Source organism: Phyllobates terribilis, unplaced genomic scaffold (genome assembly GCF_046119375.1).
Source record: "Phyllobates terribilis strain yellow unplaced genomic scaffold, ASM4611937v1 Scaffold_2__4_contigs__length_985480577, whole genome shotgun sequence".
Classification (NCBI taxonomy): domain Eukaryota; kingdom Metazoa; phylum Chordata; class Amphibia; order Anura; family Dendrobatidae; genus Phyllobates; species Phyllobates terribilis.
The window spans coordinates 189,276,642-189,296,125 of record NW_027362762.1 but is presented as its reverse complement, the minus strand read 5'-3'; the positions used below and the strand labels follow the sequence as shown (position 1 = coordinate 189,296,125).

Sequence of the window (19,484 nt, the reverse complement as noted above, 5' to 3'; positions counted from 1 at the left end):
ACCTTACCCCCATTGGGTATTCTCCCATCAAGCACTACCACCACACTATCACAGCTTCAATCACCTCCTCTATCTGACAGTACCATCCAATTTATAACTTACTTAATTTATCCCACCAATCCCACGGCCGGTGTATGCACATCCAGATCTCTTCTGTGAGTTTAACTCCCAAAGTCACCACCTGTAGACCTGCTCTTCATAGTTGTCTGCTAGGCCTGCTGCTAATGCTCCTGAGCTATAAGTTGGGAATTCCTGCACTAGACTAGGAAGATTTTGGAAATCCAGTGATTTTTTTATTTTGGGATTCTCACAAATGACATAAAACATGCCTGTGTATCCTGGGATTCTGAAAGAATCTGCTTCTCCTTCTGTAGAAGTGCACGGATCAGTTCTGCTAGATGCTGTGGGTTTTCCTGGTACTCGCTCTGCAATAGAAAACCGGCCAAGTTATTAAATAGAAATTTAACATGCAAATTGGAAAAAAAGAGGACTTGAACTCTATCAGAAGCAGCAATCCTACAGGTTACAAGCAACCCTTTAACGAGTGACTTAGGATAAAAGCCACATCAAAATCTCAAATTGCAGACATGGTGTTTCGGGCTGTTGGCCCTCGTCAGTACAAAGTATGAGAGCTGATTTGGCTAGATGAGAGGCTCTGGACTGAGGTCTAAGGGGTAGCGTTTCTCCTTGTGGAGAGTGACAAATAGATAAATAGAAATTAAAATTCTTGGGCTCAATGAGAAAAAGAAAAAGTTGTATGATGGTTTTAGCAGCGCCATATTCACACGGCAGTATTCTGCTCCGCATAATGCATCTGTAGATGGAAGGTAAAACCGCAGGGATTCCAAAAGAGAGAAGAGGTGAAGAGCTTTCCACTATACATTTTCTCTCTTAGTTTTCGTTCTTGATTTTGACACATAATACTGACTTAATACTGTACTGGTGAGTGAACGTGGCCTAAGGGTCAATTTACACATGGCAGTCATGTTGCAGCACTTTTGGGGACTGTCCTATTCATAAGCATTGGGGTTTGCAGAAATCCAGGCAATAAACAACCCTATTCAGATGTAGAGAATGGATTTTCAGTACTAGAAACTCGTGTGTGAACGTGTCCTAACAAGCCAAGAACGCATGTGGTCATCTAGAGAAAAATGTCTATCCATTGGAGGCAAAGAGCCAATACTTTTATTGGATGATTGCCAGCAGGGGTCTTGAAAATATACCAAACGTTTACACCTTTTTATTATATAATGAATAAACTTTATTTAATCAAACCAGCAAATCCCTTTAAGAACATTCTTTTGAAACTGACAATAGTTTTAAGGGAACACTTAACTTGATTTTCATACCTAATCCACCACCATAACATTACACATCTTTGGAAAGGCTTTCAACATCTCCCCATGTAAATTGTGAGTCATCTGGGCGATGCCATGCAGGTAGAGACCTGCAGCCCAATGCCCCCTCAGGCTTGACCGACGCCCGGAAAGCAGGATGAGTCATTCTAAGTCAGGTCCATATGAGCACAGACGAATTTGAGGCCATTACACCCCCTTTACACGACACTGAGCCTGATGCCACCATATCTGCCTTGGAATGAACTACCCTGCTTTATGGACTTTAATCAATAAAGGACAACATGACCCTCCACCCAAACGCCACCACCTGGATGACTCGAGGTGTAAATCACAAACCAGTTTCACTCTGTCTTTTTTTTTAAAGGAAAATGCCACACAAAAAAACATAATAAGACTATGTGCCCACGATGCAGAAATGAAGCAGAAAATTTCTGCACCATTTCTGCATCTCCTTGGCAGAAAAAACGCATGCAGATTGTGCATGCGTTTTTCCTACAGAATACATGCGGATTCACATGCGTATCCACATGCGTTAACGCATGTGTTTCCGCATGCGGACTGACAAGCACTTTCCAGGCGATAGCATCACTTGGAAAGTGCTGGACAACTAGGTCACACTGTATAAATCCATGCAACCGACATGGATTTATACAGTGTGACCGTAAAAATAAAAAAATAAAGCTATACTTACCCCCGATCCCCCGCCGTGTGTGCTGTCGCGCTCGTCCTGGCTTCTTCCGGGTTGCCGGCATCTCGCGAGACAGCCTGCGGTCACATGACCGCGACGTCATCTCAGGTCCTTTAAGATAAGCGCTGCCGGCAAGCAGAGAGAAGCCGCCGGACAGGTGAATATAAACTTTATTTTTTATTTTATTCTTTTTTTTACAGGTACAATGGTACCCAGGTCTGGATGAGAGTCTCCTCTCCTCCAGAACTGGGTACCATCCGCACATTGAAACGCATATTATCCGCTTGTACAAATGTACAGACGCGGATTCTATGCGTCTCAATGCAAGCCAAATGGCGGCAATTCCGCTGCGCTTCCGCAAAATTAATGAACATGCTGCAGATTTATGAGCGCTGCAGAAACGCTGCGGAAAAATCCGCAGCATGTGCACTAACATTGCGGAATGCCATTGGGGACCATGGGGTGTGGATTACCATGCGTTTTTGATGCGTTTCCGCTGCGGAAATTCCGCAGCGGAAACGCATGAAAAACGCATCGTGGGCACGCAGCCTGAGGGTTCAGACATAATCATATCAATGTAAGAACATCTTGCTGTTCAGATCATGTTACAAGTCAGGCTTTTACTTCCCTTAAATTCTGCAGGCTTTCAAATGACGCCAAGCATTTAAAGGGAACCCGTCATCTGATTCATGCTGCCCAAACAGCAAGCAGCATGAATCAGATCCTGACTGCACAATTGCAGCTGGAGCGTTTCAGAAAAAAAAAATTATGGCTACGTTCCTACGATGAGATTTTCTGCACCTATTAAGTATATTAGGTTACTTGTGTTTTTTTTAGTGCAATTTTTTACATGTGTTTTTATCATGTTTTTGTCTCTTATTGGTATATTATATCAGTCATGTTATTTCATGTTTTAATAAAACTACCGTATATACTCGAGTATAAGCCGCGTTTTTCAGCACATTTTTTGTGCTGAAATAGCCCCCCTCGTCTTATACTTGGGTATATACTCAAGTAAATAGAAATTCCGTTGGTGGATAGTGGTGGTGGTGTGTGTGTGTGTGGGGGGGGGGGGGTTGCGGCGGCGGAGGAGCGGGGCACACGCAGAAGCCGGCAGCTGCAGCTACCATGTGTGCCCGCTGCTAAAGGGAAATAAATATTCACTCTTCTCCACCCCTTTAGAGCTACCACGGTACACTGGGTGCTATGGGGGGGGGTCTCACCTCTCTAGGGCGCAATGCCTCCACCCGAATCTTGATTGGAGCTCTCTCTCTGGGACTGCCGAAGGACTGTTATCTTCTGCCAGGGGCTGAAGGACTGTTATCTTCTGCCAGGGGCTGAAGGACTGTTATCTTCTGCCAGGGGCTGAAGGACTGTTATCTTCTGCCAGGGGCTGATTCCGGAAGCCCCTGCCACAGCTCAGTACACACTCACAGGGAACAGGAGTAAAACCGTTTAAGGCTATGTGCCCACGATGCAGAAATGCTGCAGAAATTTTCTGCTTCATTTCTGCATCTCCCTGGCAGAAAAAACGCATGTGGATTGTACATGCGTTTTTCCTGCGAAGTACATGCGTTTCTGCATGCGGATTGACAAGCGCTTTCTAAGCGATTTTAGCTTCACTTTGAAAGTGCTTGACAACTAGGTCACACTATATAAATCCATGCAACCGGCATGGATTTATATAGTGTGACCTTTAGAATGGTTAAAAATAAAAAAATAAACCTTGATACTTAGCTTCCGATGGCCCGGGATGTGCTGCTTGCGGTCATTCCTGGCTGCCGGGATATCGCGATGCCCTGTACTGAAGGACCTACCGTCACATGACTGTGACGTCACCGCAGGTCCTACAGTCCAACGCGATGTGTCGGCAAAGGAGAAGGAGAACAGCGCGGGCAGCCAGAAGGTGAATATAATCTTTATTTTTTATTTTATTCTTTTTTTTACAGTTTCAATGGTACCTGGGTGTGGAGGAGAGTCTTCTCTTCTCCACACTCGGGTACCATCCGCACATTAGAACGCGCCAATTACGCAAGTACAGATGCAGTCTTGCGGAATTGGCAGGTTCTAACGCAAGTCAATGGCGGCGAAAACGCAGCGTTTCCGCAAAATTAGTGGACATGCTGCGGAAAAATCCGCAGCATGGGCATTGAAAGTGCGGAATTGCATAGGGAACCATGGCAGAAGGCTTACCATGCGTTTATCATGCATTTACGCTGCAGAAATTTCCGCACCAAAAACGCATGAAATATGCATCGTGGGCACACAGCCTAAACAGGTTTATTGCTATGCAGCAGAATTGCAGTGGGTTTAAAAGGAATAACATACAATACAAGTAACTATGCTCTGTAAAAGTCCTTTACACATCACAATCTATTTCTACTCCGACCCTGCAAAGATTACTTAGCAGGTTTTCCTTTTTGTTTTAACTCAGTCCAAATGTTGGGGCCCCGTTGGCGCGCAAGTTAGAACAGTTGGTGCACTTAGATAAATATTAATGTCAATAGTCTAGGTTGTAGTGTACTCACTGTAAATAGCACTGGTAGAACCACAAGTCTCAGAAGGACACTCACTGTATGTCTCAAACGGTCGGATGGTTCTCTGGACACCAGCTGGGGGCGGCAGGATTCAGGCCTTTATACGGTGGGATTGCTGGTAGAACTCTGAGTCCTTGATGTAACTTGCTTCAGAGGGTGACAGGACCACGATCTCTCCAGCAGCGTGGATATATCAGAGGGGACAGCAACACTCTGCAGCGTAGAGGAATGCAGAGCTCAGGCCCTCACAGCAAGTTGCCACACTCCTCTCTCTCTGCACTTTCGCTTTCACTTCCTCCCCAGCTCCCTCCCCCAAGTCCCTCCTCCTCCTCCAATTCACTCTTTCCTTCTATCCTTCCAGGCTGTGTAATCTGACTGAAACAAGGGTCCCTGGGAATTGTAGTCCACTGCAGCTCAGGGGAAAAACAGTTAATGTCTGTAGGTCCCTGTTTAACAGCAGCTGCAAAGCTCTTCTTAGCATCTGTAAGTTCCAGTATACCGGTAGCTGCACTGACAGTTCCCTGTGCAGGTGTTACATTCTCCCCCTGGTGAGTCATTGAAAGTGTCCCATCAAGACATGAGGACTCACCACCTGAAACATGAATGGGGGTTAAGGCATCCTGACTAACACCATATTCACATGCACACAAACCACCACCTGGACACATGGGAGATACCGGGAAATAAGGCCAAACAGAATTTGAATTAGGGTGTATCAGCCTGGGGACCGCAGTGGTATGTCCCATTCTATCATAGGTCAGCATCATGGGTGGCCTAGTGTCCCGTTTGGGACGAGTGTGTACCGAGGGGGCCCCCTCCTCAGCCCCCGACTCTTGTCTCTAAAGAACAGGCTCCTCCAGGTGGATCTCTTCATTCAATAAATGTCCCTCTTCTGAACTGTCCCCCAATTGGGGGCAGAGCACACTCGCCTCCTGACAAATGTCCTTTTTTCATGTTTCCACTTCAGGAGTCTGGTTTACAGGGTCCGCGCCTCTGGGGCATGGGTCCTCGGTCCACCTGTATCTTCATTGACCGTCGGGTCCCCATTCATCCCCAGACTCGCGGTCACTTCCTCCTGAGGCACCCCAGGCTGGGGTGGTTGTTTACACCTACGACTTCTCCTATTGCACGGAAGGGTAGTATGACTTCCTGGGGTTGGCAATGGTGGTAAAGGGATGTTTTTTCCCATAGGCAACAGATGGTGTCGATGATAGGGAGCGAAGCTGTCAAAACCTCTCTCAGGCTTCACTCTGTAGACCGGGATACCGGGCAGCTTCTCCATCACCACATAGGGGTCAGGACACCACCGATCAGCAAGCTTGTGCTTCCCAGGAAGGCCCAGAAGTTGGAAAAGGACTCTATCTCCAGGCAGTAAAACATATTCTCGAACTCTACAGTCGTAGCGAGTCTTATTGCGCTTCCCTGACTGAACAGAAGCCTGCTCTGCCAATCTGTAAGCTTTTTTCAAATCTTCTTTTAGCTGGGACACATATTTTAAATAGGTCTTCCCATTAGAACTGTCAAAGGATGTCCCAAAACTAATCTCCACTGGTAGCCGGGCTTTTCTTCCAAACATAAGGAAATAAGGCGAGTATCCAGTTGACTCATTTGTGGTGCAATTGTAGGCATGAACCAACTGACTCACATGCCTGCTCCAGTGTCTCTTCTTCCTGGGATCCAAAGTGCCTAACATGTTCAGAAGGGTACTATTGAACCTCTCAGGTTGAGGGTCCCCTTGGGGGTGATATGGTGTGGTTCTGGATTTCTTGATCCCACAGATGGCACATAGCTCCTTGATTAGTCTACTCGAAATCTCTTCCTTGATCGGTATGGATGCGGGCAGACAGCCCGTAAAGTACGAACAACTTCTCCCATAGTGTTTTTGCCACAGTAATTGCCCTTTGATCTTTAGTGGGGTAGGCTTGGGCATATCGGGTGAAATGGTCAGTGACCACTAACATATTACTGACATTGCTTTCATCAGGCTCAATGGAGAGGAAATCAATGCACACTAGCTCAAGTGGGCCATCACTGGTAATGTTCACAAGGGGGGCTGTTTTCAAAGGCAAGGTTTTTCTCAACATACACCGGGAGCATGATTAGCAGTATTCTTCAATATCCGCTTCCATCCGAGGCCAGTAAAATCGGTCGGCCACAAGACTTGTGGTCTTTTCGATGCCAAGATGTCCATGGTCATCATACAGGGACTTCATGACCATCCTCCGAAATTGGGTGGGTAACACCAGCTGTCTGCGGACTCCTCCCTTCTGGCGCTTTGCCTCCCGGTATAGTAGTCCATTTCTTACTACTAGAGACTCTAGCTGCCGTGTCAGCAGGACAGACTCCTCTGTTCTTAATGCATTCTTTTCGGGCCTCCAGCCCCTCTTAACCCACCATTGGACTACCCCCACTGATCGATCCTCCTGCTGCGCCTTTCTGACTTGATTACGAGTCAGTTGAGGGAGAGAGTCTGGGGTTACATTTGTCACTCGGCAGTACAACCACGGGAGCGCTTCACTGGATACTCCTAAGAATTTAGCACAGCACTGCATAGGGAGGGCATTAGTTTGATGTCTATGGCACAGAGTCTTCACCTCAGGGCAGGGACCTCTATCCATCCTCCTTCTTCTTCCTCATTTAAGGGTTCCCTAGGCAGGCGAGAGAGTGTGTCTGCATCAATGTTACTGATCCCCGGTCGATACTTTAAGCTGAAATCGTACAAAGAGAGTGCGGCAAGCCACCAGTACAGGAGCTGCTGCAGCAGAACAGGATGCAGCGCTGGAGCAGAAGTGAGGAAGGAAGGTGAGTATAAGTGTTTATTTTTTGTGTGTGCAGTGATGGGGCCATACATACCAGGATTGGGGGATGAGGGGTGCCATACATACCAGGATTGGGGATGAGGGGGGCCATGCATACCAGGATTGGGGATGAGGGGGGCCATGCATACCAGGATTGGGGATGAGGGGGGCCATGCATACCAGGATTGGGGATGAGGGGGCAATACATACCAGGATTGGGGATGAGGTGGCAATACATACCAGGATTGGGGGGGATGAGGGGTGCCATGAATACCAGGATTGGGATGAGGGGTGCCATGCATATCAGGATTGGGGGATGAGGGGGCCATATATACCAGGATTGGGGATGAGGGGGACATGCATACCAGGACTGGGGATGAGGGGGCCATACATACCAGGATTGGGAATGAGGGGGCCATACATACCAGGATTGGGAATGAGGGAGCAATGCGGACCAGGATGGGGAAATTTACCAGTAGCTGCTCCATTTCCCACCTTAGGCTTATACTCGACTCAATAACTTTTCCCAGTTTTTTGTGGTAAAATTAGGTACCTCGGCTTATACTCGAGTATATACGGTACTTTGTTTTTGATACTTTCAGGTATTTGGTAACTTTATTGATATAGTCACATGCATTTCCACCACGGAAACGCACTAAAAACGCATGTGCATTTTTTACCTGCAAATATTCCGCATTTAATGCAACTTTAAGGGAAAAACCTACCCATAACCTACCTCAGCATACCCGCAAGAGAAATTAACATGTTGCAGATTTCAAACATGCACCGCAGGTCAGTATATGCTCAGCAATAATAAAAAAAAAAAGCCCAGTGGGCAGGAAATTTCTATAAATCCCATTCACTTTGCTGGAACTGTAAGACGCTGCGTTCTTGACATAAGAGAAAATACACAGTGTCAAAAACTCGCCAGAAACTCATTGTGAGCACACAGCCCAAAGATCCAACTTGTGATTATATTGGCAGCGCTGGGAAGAGCTGGATGGGAACATTGCCAGACTAGTCTGGACTCCAGCTATGGTTCTTTTGGAGAAGGCCTACCTGGTGGCAGCAGTGCTGCTGGATGATTCAATCTGCCTGTGGTTGGGAGAGCATGAATCCATTAACAGGTTCCCTTTAAAAGTAGAATTTTGACTGCGGGAGAACACTGCACTGACAATTATCAGCAACTTCCAATAAATCGGCTGCTTGCCAGGGATCTTATGAGCCGCACCCGCAATCATCAACTGACTGCAGCTGCGGCTTTTGGATAACAGCTGCTGTTACAACCCCATTAACATAGCAGTGATCACAGACTATTGAGTTGTGGCTTCCACATATGTAATTGAATGTGAAAATATAAAGGTAACATGAATCTTATGAAGACTTGCAGTGATCTTCATTTCCAGATGAAGTCCCAAAAACACAACCAAAATGGGGGAAAAATAAATATACTACCTGTAATTTCAGCTTGAAATTGCGTATTCTATTAGCTTGCACCACTTCATGGGTCTCTGTAAATCGGCTGTACTGTATGTCTAGGTTCTCAAAAAGATTCTGAAGCAGGACAGTGGCCAATGACAGATCCCTTGCTGCCAGCTTCCTGCAACATGCAATGAGAAGAATTGCACAATGTAAGTCCCCGCTGCCAGAAATACCGTGTGCACTCCTATGCAAACAGCCAAAATTAGCAGAATAGTTATGTGACAAAGAACAACATGGGAGACAAGGGAGTAAAGGTGCTCGTATATCCCTTTACATAGAGGTGGGTCAAATGAGCAGCACTCTCTGACAGCTTCCTCCTACACATGCACCCTTGTTTTGGCTGAGCATGCACATGGGGAAAGAGTCGCTGCCTGGTACCTTTGGCACTGGGTTAGGTTCTTCCAACAGGGGAACAACCATAGGCGAAACGGTGTTGTTGGGGTAGGACGGTAACCCTAACATGTGCAGACACAGATAACAATATATGTAAGTACACAATCAATCGATTAGCTACTTTAGTGGAATACCACACAGTAGATGTGGACCCCACTGAGATGTACATAGGTTTTTCTTCAGCTTAAATACTTCCTCTTTGCATATATAATAATTACATTTGGCAACTCATATAAACCCCCCATTTGGCACTGGCACTTTATATATATCGGACTATTGCAATGTGGATTTTTAAAGGAATAGATGTATAATAATTTCTGCTCTTGGTAGCCTACAAAAACCTCCCATTTGGCACTTGCACTTGGATGATATATATATGGGATTGTTACAATGTGGGATTCTAAATAATATCTAATCAGTACTTATTTTCCCCTCTTTGTCTAAAATGTCTGAAAAGGTTAAAAAGGTTAAAAGTGAAAGTACCTGCGTTACATATTTTAAAAAATTGTCTTCAATAAAATATTTAATTTTAATAATCTTGGTATCTTCCTTATAAAACTGAGCGGATTTACTCTAGTTTTATTTGTTGTTTAGTTTAACACATGAAAGTATGTTTGGCTGGTCAAAACAAACTATTAAACGACCGCCAATCTGCTTGAGAGTAACCGATCGGTGGTCGTATAACGGCCACAGGTTGGATTGTGGTGTTGTAATCTCCATGTGTCCGGCTACTCCTTACACATTAGATGGTTGCCCAGTCCTACCAGACCTATAGAGTCCGGGTCGATGTCCATTTTGGTGGAGTCGGTATAAAATGGACAGACTTCGACTCCTAAAATATATAATAAATTGGGTATAGTAGTACAATGCAGGATGTGCTGTAAATGTTTTCATAAGAATTTGGGAAAGTTATGAAATATCCTATAAATGTCTGTTCTGTTCCTGATCTAAGGGTCTGGGCTTTTAGTTGAGATGAATCTGTGCTGCACTTTATGTACATGCTCAGTAGTGAGGCAGGGCTGTGGAGTTGGAGTCAGGGAAATTGGGGAGTCAGAGTTTTGCCTTACCAACGTCACAGCCCTGAGTCCTACAGAGATAAGCAGCTTCAGTTGACATCGCTTATAATATATACGGGTGGGACTTAAAAGCCAACTGTTGCTAAATATAATATCATGGAAAAAAAACAACGGTTATTAGAACATATGTGTTCAAAAGCTGGAAACTTATTAACAAGTTTCGGTCTGGTTTCTTCTATCATACTTCCTCTGCACGTGGGTTATCAGCAGGAAAGTTCTAGTTCTTCAAAAGTGACACCAACCACACAAGTCTGGGTCTCACGCCGTTTACCTCTGTGGTTTTAATTTGATAAGAAAAGCCATTATTTCTTAGTTTTTAAAAAAATAAAAATGTACCGGTAAATAAAAAATCCCAGCAAGTCCTCATCTCAATCAAAACTATTAAAAATGTACACAGAAGTCTTCTGTCTGCCGGGAGAACACTTTTTACGGCCCCCTTTTTCGCTGACAGAGCAGTGTGAGGACTCGCTTTTTGCCGTGTGAGTTTTTGTGACTTTTGTTTTTTCTGATACCAGGAGCTGGTAAATTGACACTGCAACACAGATATATCATGAGGATGAGGAGTGCCCCTGTACCTTCATGATCAGAGGACTGATAAAATTCCTGAATCAGTGAAAACTGATCCTTGCTTATTAACCCCTGATGCTGCAGTTAGTAGCGAGTGTAGTATCTGGGTGGTAAGACACAGGGAGCTCCCTCTATTCATCAGGTCATGATGGTTACAATAACAAGTATGGCTCCTCAGGCTATGTGCCCACGTTGCAGAAATGAAGCAGAAAATTTCTGCTTCATTTCTGCAAGTCCTCTCCCGGAAAAAAGCATGCGGAATTCCGCACGCGTTTATCGCGCGTTTTTCTCGCGTTTTCCACATGCAGAATTGCCTTGCGTTTTTTATGCATTGGACAAAGGCAATTCCGCTTGCGGAAAAGCAAAATTAATTGACATGCTGCGGATTTTTGAACGCAGCATAAACGCTGCGGAAAAATCCGCAGCATGTGCATAGAACTTGCGGAATCCCATTGGGGACCATGGGGTGCGGATTACCAAGCGTTTTACAAGCGTTTCCACTGCGGAAATTCCGCATCAAAAACGCTTGTAATCCGCAACGTGGGCACGCAGCCTCAAGGAGTAAAATACTTCTGTCCTTAATAGCCTAAACTATTTTTTTTTGTTTAAAGAAGCATTCCTCCCATCAAAGTTTTTATCTTCTTACTATATTGCAGTCATCATATTATATAGCATTGTGCACTTACAATTGCTCATTTTGCCTTTCTACCCAGCTAATTCTTCTCTTTTCCATAATTCTTCTCTTTTTCCACTATGACATCACGTGATTAAAAACTGACTAGCTGAATCCTTCCAAGCTCTATGTAGAAACAGGAGGTCAAAAGTCACTGGCAGGGTGGAAGGGAGCAGCTGGGTCACCAGATGAAGAGGGGAATGATAAATGCAGGGACAGGAGACTTCCTGTTTCTACATAGAGCAGAGAAAACAGAAAAATTAACCAGGTAGAAAAGGGAAAAGAGCAATTACAAGTACACAGTGCCATATAATAAGATGATTGCAGTATATTAAAAGTATAAAAACTTTGATGGGAGTTCTTCTTTAATATTTCCATCCCACTGGGGTATTTAAACCTGTTTTAGCCTTAATTACTCACATATTACACTGCGACGTTTCTGTATTGTATTGCATTATATCTGTCAGCATAACACTGACAGATATCCTATTATACCCTGCCTCTGTGGGGGAAAAGGGTGCTCGATAGGCTGAGTATTCTTAATGAGAGTGCAGAAGATTGCCGAGCTGCGCTCAGCTGTCAGCGATCCCATTAGGATGAATGGAGAGGCAGTGCACATGATTGACCTCTGCTACCCTGAGCTGGGGGTCTGCAGAGCCTTGGGTCTCGGGATCAGTGGGGTATGGAAGTTGGACCTACGGTGATCAGAAAGTTATCCCCTATCCTTTGGAAAATCAGACTTGCTATTTTCTACAAATACTACAAAAAAAAATCAAGTAGTAAATATCCTTAAATGCTGCCATCACTGAAAAAATAATAATTCTGCAAAAAACAACAACAAAAGACAACACAGAAATGATGGCCCCTAGTTGGCAGCGAGGCAGAGGGGGCTTCTTTAATCAGCTCCTGCAATGGAAATCAGCAATATAATTGAGCCAGTCAAGGTACATTTCAGCTTAGCTCTGCTCCTACTGAAGAAAATGGGAAATGAGATGAAGAACACAAGAACACACTGTGCAGAGCCGTGGTGTTTTAACCCTGTAGGTCTTAGGCTAAGTGCCCATGATGCAGAAATGCTCCGGATTTTTTCTGCTTCTCCCTGGCAGAAAACACGCATGTGGATTTTACATGCGTTTTTTCCTGCCAGGTAGAAGCGTTTGTCAAGCGTTCTTCACATGCACTTCTGCATTCGGGTTATCAAGCGCTTTTCCAAGCGATTTTAGCATCACTTGGAAAGTGCTTAACAACTTGGTCACATTATATAAATCCATGCAACCGTAAAAAAAAAAAAAAAAAAAAGAGAATAAAATGGTGAAAAATAAGCAGTCGCGTGACCTGTCACATGATGTCATGGAAGGTCCTTTCTTTTACACCACCGCGAGCCGCCGAAGACACCGGACGCACCGTACAGGAGATCGGGGGCCATCAGAAGGTGAGTATAATTTTTTTAATTTTAATTCTTTTTTAACTACAGGTACTACGGTACCTGGGTCTTGAGGAGAGTCTCCTCTTCTCCAGACCCGGGTACCATCCGCACATTGAATCGCTTAATATCCGCATGTGTACATGTAGTCATGCGGATATTATGTGATTCTTTGCAAGTCAATGCGCAATTACGCTGCGTTTCTGCAAAATTAATGGACGTGCTGCGGATTTTTCTGCAATGATAATCCGCAGTGGAAATTTCCGCAGCATGTGCACAGCACATGAGGATTATCATTGGGGAACATGGCAGACCTTCTACCAAGCGTTTTTTTAAGCGTTTCCGTGGCGGAATTGCCGCTGCAGAAACGCTTAAAAAACGCATAGTGGGCACACAGCCTTACAGTGGTTTGGAAACAAATATTGGACAAACAGCTTATCATTTGGGGTTCCGTCCCCCACCAATCGGTATCCTACCTCCTGGACCACCTCTTTATGGCATTAGACACTAGCAATGATGTGTGATAGCACAAAGTACATACGTAATATAAGTGCCAGTACAGCTAAATACAATCCCAGCATGAGGCGCTATGATCAATTAGGTACTGTAACATTAGATGAGCGAAACAAACAAAAAATAAGGTACAAAACTAGACAAAAAACAGGTGCAAAGGCAATTATGAATCGAAATGTCTACAGCACGATGTTCTCCCCTTTCTTACCAGTCTTGTGATTCAATCCATGGAGCCAGGCACTGCCGCACTGACACTGGGAGAACTTCTACATTGTAGACATCTAAGACTTTCTCTTGGAATACACTAGTCAGCTTCAAGATGGCTTCCCATTGGCTCATGTTGTGACCAGAAGAAAGAACTCGTAGGCAGCACTAAAATATGGGGAACGTAAGCCATGTAAATAAGAGGCATGTTTTTTTCCCTAATTGATAAGTAAAGTAAATACATTATGTTATAATACAAAGATAATCAGTTACCAGGTTTTTGCTACTCATCTGGGAGCAGATACCCTGATTTCAGTGATGTGTCACTTACTAGGCTTCTTGCTGCAGATCTGAATATTGAGCTCTATATAAGCCCACCCACACCACAGATTGGCAGCTTTCTGCCCATGTACAGCTTATACAGAAAGCTGCCAATCAGTGGTGAGGACGGGGTTATTCAGAGCTCATAAATATGGAGGACTACCTGGCATGGGGGTTACTAGTCCTCTAGTGATAATCTCCTGATAAAAGTAATTTCATAAAAACTACAGAAAGCAGCCCAGTAAGTGACATCACTGGAATCAGGGTCTCTGTCTCTACATTATGCTGCTCTCAGATTAGGTGACAGATTCTTTTTAAAGCGTGAAATGCCAGTAGGGAAAGGACAAGAGGAGACTCGATACGCGAGGAAATGCTCCTTTTCTCTGGCGTGTTTTAGTCATTTCAACTGTCAACAGGTTTTTTAAGGTTTTTGGGGTGTCTTCATTACTAGTAATTTCTGCACTTTCTTTTAAAACAATTGAACAATGAAGAAAGCATTTGCGTATTTTCAAGAAAAAACGCTAATAAAACGCATAAAAAGACACGCGGGCATCTAATGAACCTTCCCACTGAGATGTATTGTAAATTAAGAAGCATCATCGGGGCAGAAAATGCCAGGACAATGGCCAGGTCACGTCCATCAGCTGCTTGAAATCTTGAAAGCTTCAGCTCCAGAATAAAGTGTGCACATAAAAAAATGTAAATGATGAATCAGGGCCGCGGTTTGTTAAGTCCCTTTCCTTTTTTTTTGTCTTGTGACATCAGTTGCAGTTTTGGCACCAAATTCAAAAATGGTCATCTTTTCGGTCTTAAACTGCTTTTGTAAATTTTTAGCGACCTAAGTCACACATTCTACAAAATGGTGCAAAAAAATTGTACCAAAATACTGATAAATACAAAATTGTACCGAAATACTGGTAAATACACCAAAGATGGACTGGAGTTGAGCCAAATGTTTTAACTTTTTAAAAAATTGCAATTGATAAATTAGGATAAAACATATGAAAATCGGTAGACTCCGCAAAGTAGGAAAAAAAAAAAAAAAAAGGCGAGCACATATAAAATACAAAAAAGGCACAAATAGAATAATCAATTTGGACCTAACCCACTTACAGGAAAAAGCACAGAGAAAACTTTTCTTTTCAAAACAAACTTTGAGCTGGGTAACCAATCGAGTCAATTTCTGGCATACATAGTCCAACAAAATCAGATGTCCCCGTCAATACTAGCCATTAACACAAGGGAGGGTAGCCCGCTGCTTAAATCAGATCAGATTGCAAGCACAGATGTAGGGAATCAGGAGCGGATTTCTGGCATCTTATTTGGAATTGTGGGATAATATGACGATATTGGAGTGATATACATGGGTTGTAAGAGTGTACTTCTGCTACAACTATAATTGACATACTGAATTCTGATAAGGAATTGGCCTATCTAGTGCAGTGCTCCACAATGAAACTTATGTTTCAACTTATTTGTTTTATATCTTTAACTGTTTACTCTGATTATTGAGAATGTGATAAAAACTGTATTGAACTGAGAATGGTCAATGTTTGGTTTGGATTACCCTGACCTTATATTATGACAATATTTATTTGTAACCATTATCCTGTGGAATTTTTCAATTAAAAAAAAAAAAAAAAAAAAAAAAAAAAAGAATAATGAATTTGGTGCAAAAAAGGCAGCAAAATGAACGAAACTAGACACAACAACGGGAGCAAAGGCCATGAGGAATCGGGGCCTGTGTGTGCACAACACCATTACAGAGGACGTTACTCGCACTCTGCGCTGGATCAATTTAAAGAGACGAATAAAAATATCTGTTGTGTTTCACAAACGGTCAAACTTATTTAGATAAACAGAGGCTGATTTTTACTTTTTTTCTTTTGTTTTCTACTCAAACTCAGACTAGGTCACATTCCCATGTCTCCCAACTCAATATCGACCCGTCACATGACTTAGGATAAGAAGCTGAACCAGATACTCCATTTACAGACACCAGTATACCCCTCTCATCAGTGCAAAGCAGGATGTCTGATATGAATTGGCAGGAGGCCTCTGACACCGCATCAGAGCAGAGCGCAGATGTCACCCAGAGCTGTACAGGAGCGATACCTGCTGTGTGACACTGCAGACACCGGGACACCGCATCAGAGCAGAGCGCAGCTGTCACCCAGAGCTGTACAGGTGCGAAACCTGCTGTGTGACACTGCAGACACCGGGACACCGCATCAGAGCAGAGCGCAGCTGTCACCCAGAGCTGTACAGGTGCGAAACCTGCTGTGTGACACTGCAGACACCGGGACACCGCATCAGAACAGAGCGCAGCTGTCACCCAGAGCTGTACAGGAGCGATACCTGCTGTGTGACACTGCAGACACCGGGACACCGCATCAGAGCAGAGCGCAGCTGTCACCCAGAGCTGTACAGGTGCGAAACCTGCTGTGTGACACTGCAGACACCGGGACACCGCATCAGAGCAGAGCGCAGCTGTCACCCAGAGCTGTACAGGAGCGATACCTGCTGTGTGACACTGCAGACACCAGGACACCGCATCAGAGCAGAGCGCAGCTGTCACCCAGAGCTGTACAGGTGCGAAACCTGCTGTGTGACACTGCAGACACCGGGACACCGCATCAGAGCAGAGCGCAGCTGTCACCCTGAGCTGGACAGCTGCGATACCTGCTGTGTGACACTGCAGACACCGGGACACCGCATCAGAGCAGAGCGCAGCTGTCACCCAGAGCAATACAGGAGCGATACCTGCTGTGTGACACTGCAGACACCGGGACACCGCATCAGAGCAGAGCGCAGCTGTCACCCAGAGCTGTACAGGTGCGAAACCTGCTGTGTGACACTGCAGACACCGGGACACTGCATCAGAGCAGAGCGCAGCTGTCACCCTGAGCTGGACAGCTGCGATACCTGCTGTGTGACACTGCAGACACCGGGACACCGCATCAGAGTAGAGCGCAGCTGTCACCCAGAGCAATACAGGAGCGATACCTGCTGTGTGACACTGCAGACACCGGGACACCGCATCAGAGCAGAGCGCAGATGTCACCCAGCGCTGTACAGGAGCGATACCTGCTGTGTGACACTGCAGACACCGGGACACCGCATCAGAACAGAGCGCAGCTGTCACCCAGAGCAATACAGGAGCGATACCAGCAGTGTGACACTGCAGACACCGGGACACTGCATCAGAGCAGAGCGCAGCTGTCACCCAGAGCAGTACAGGTGCGATACCTGCTGTGTGACACTGCAGACACCGGGACACCGCATCAGAACAGAGCACAGCTGTCACCCAGAGCAATACAGGAGCGATACCTGCTGTGTGACACTGCAGACACCGGGACACTGCATCAGAACAGAGCACAGCTGTCACCCAGAGCAATACAGGAGCGATACCAGCAGTGTGACACTGCAGACACCGGGACACTGCATCAGAACAGAGCTCCGCTGTCACCCAGAGAAATACAGGAGCGATACCTGCTGTGTGACACTGCAGACACTGAGATACTGCATCAGAACAGAGCGCAGCTGTCACCCAGAGAAATACAGGAGCGATACCTGCTCTGTGACACTGCAGACACCGGGACACTGCATCAGAACAGAGCTCCGCTGTCACCCAGAGAAATACAGGAGCGATACCTGCTGTGTGACACTGCAGACACCGGGACACTGCATCAGAACAGAGCACAGCTGTCACCCAGAGCTGTACAGGAGCGATACCTGCTGTGTGACACTGCAGACACCGGGTCACCGCATGCATACCCCTGGCCACTGCAGCGCACACTCCGGGACACCGCACGCACACTCCTTGGACACTGCAGTGCACACTCCGGGACACCGCACGCACACCCTGGGACACTGCAGCGCACACCCCTGGACACTGCAGCGCACACCCCTGGACACTGCAGCGCACACCCCTGGACACCGCACACAGCCCGCACACCCCTGGACACCGCACGCACACCCCTTGGACACTGCAGCGCACACCCCTTGGACACTGCAGCGCACACCCCTTGGACACTGCAGCGCACACCCCTTGGACACTGCAGCGCACACCCCGGGAGAATGCAGCGCACACCCCGGGAGAATGCAGCGCACACCCCTGGACAATGCAGCGCACACCCCTTGGACACTGCAGCGCACACCACTGGACACTGCACGCACACTCCGGGACAATGCAGCGCACACCCCTGGACACCGCACACTGCACGCACACCCCTGGACAATGCAGCGCACACCCCTGGACACCGCACACTGCACGCACACCCCTTGGACAATGCAGCGCACACCCCTGGACACCGCACGCACGGGCAGGCAGCTCTCACTGTACTGTGATCGAACTCTGGGGAGTCAAAAAGTCGCATACCAGCAAGTGTCGCTGCCAGGGATCAGTGTGCAGCCCGCCGTACTGGTTCATGTAAAGAGGACGTGTATATTGAATGAGATGCTCCGGGGCACACACGCCCCACACAGTCCTTACGATTTTAGTACTTACAGAGCCGGGTCGCTCTCATTCACAGCCTACTATGGGGAAACAGGAACAGAACAACATTGACTGTACAACCAGAGATCAGCGATCGTCCTCCTCTCCGCCTTGTTGTGACAATGACCAGGACGGACATTCAGTCACAAGCTGCCATTGGTGGTTCCGGACGTCAATCCGAAAACAACAGCCAATCAAATGAACACACAAGCAACAAGGGCGTGGAAAATTTAAAACGACATCCCCTTTTGCTGAAAATTTGCTAGTAATTGGATAGCTGATAGTAGGCGGGCTCAACAACAGTGTAAGGGTGGGGCGTATACAGCCTCTTCGCCTAGTTCCCTGGTATTACGTCAAGATAGGGGTGTGGTTAGTGGTCTGTGCGCAGTTTGGCGCTCACACTAACCCGACGCTCACCCACAGACGGGACCTCACAGAACACGGAAACGTACCCCACATGACTGCAAACACTTGGACTCTGCACACGTTAGTGCATGAGCTCCCACTAAGTCCTCACAGGGCGGACAGGACCGTACAGAGAGTATGAGCTCCTACTAATTCCTCACAGGCCGCACAGTGCAGGCCGGACCGTACAGAGAGTATGAGCTCCCACTAAGTCCTCACAGGCCGCGCAGTGCAGGCCGGACCGTACAGAGTATGAGCTCCTACTAATTCCTCACAGGCCGCACAGTGCAGGCCGGACCATACAGAGTATATGAGCTCACACTAAGTCCTCACAGGCCGCGCAGTGCAGGCCGGACCGTACAGAGAGTATGAGCTCCCACTAAGTCCTCACAGGCCGCACAGTGCAGGCCGGACCGTACAGAGAGTATGAGCTCCCACTAAGTCCTCACAGGCCGCGCAGTGCAGGCCGGACCGTACAGAGAGTATGAGCTCCCACTAAGTCCTCACAGGCCGCGCAGTGCAGGCCGGACCGTACAGAGAGTATGAGC

The 19,484-nt window shown here is 46.3% G+C and overlaps 1 protein-coding gene across 3 annotated transcripts in view; it reads right to left on the bottom strand.

Annotated features, from left to right (window-relative positions):
- Positions 1-18,697, bottom strand: part of STAT2 (signal transducer and activator of transcription 2) — a 56,735-nt gene extending 38,038 nt beyond the window's left edge. Inside the window, exons 1-4 of one of the 3 annotated variants that reach the window (XM_073663687.1) lie at positions 18,544-18,697; positions 13,717-13,880; positions 8,837-8,981; positions 330-425 (exon numbers count right to left, since the gene is read on the bottom strand). In XM_073663687.1, coding sequence (XP_073519788.1) covers positions 330-425; positions 8,837-8,981; positions 13,717-13,847 — 372 coding nt within the window. In that variant the 5' untranslated portion in view covers positions 13,848-13,880; positions 18,544-18,697. Of the gene's footprint in view, positions 1-329; positions 426-8,836; positions 8,982-11,585; positions 11,806-13,716; positions 13,881-18,543 lie in introns of those variants that run through there. The other 2 variants (XM_073663688.1, XM_073663689.1) reach the window with 2 other exon arrangements.
- Between the last annotated feature and the right edge of the window lie 787 nt (positions 18,698-19,484).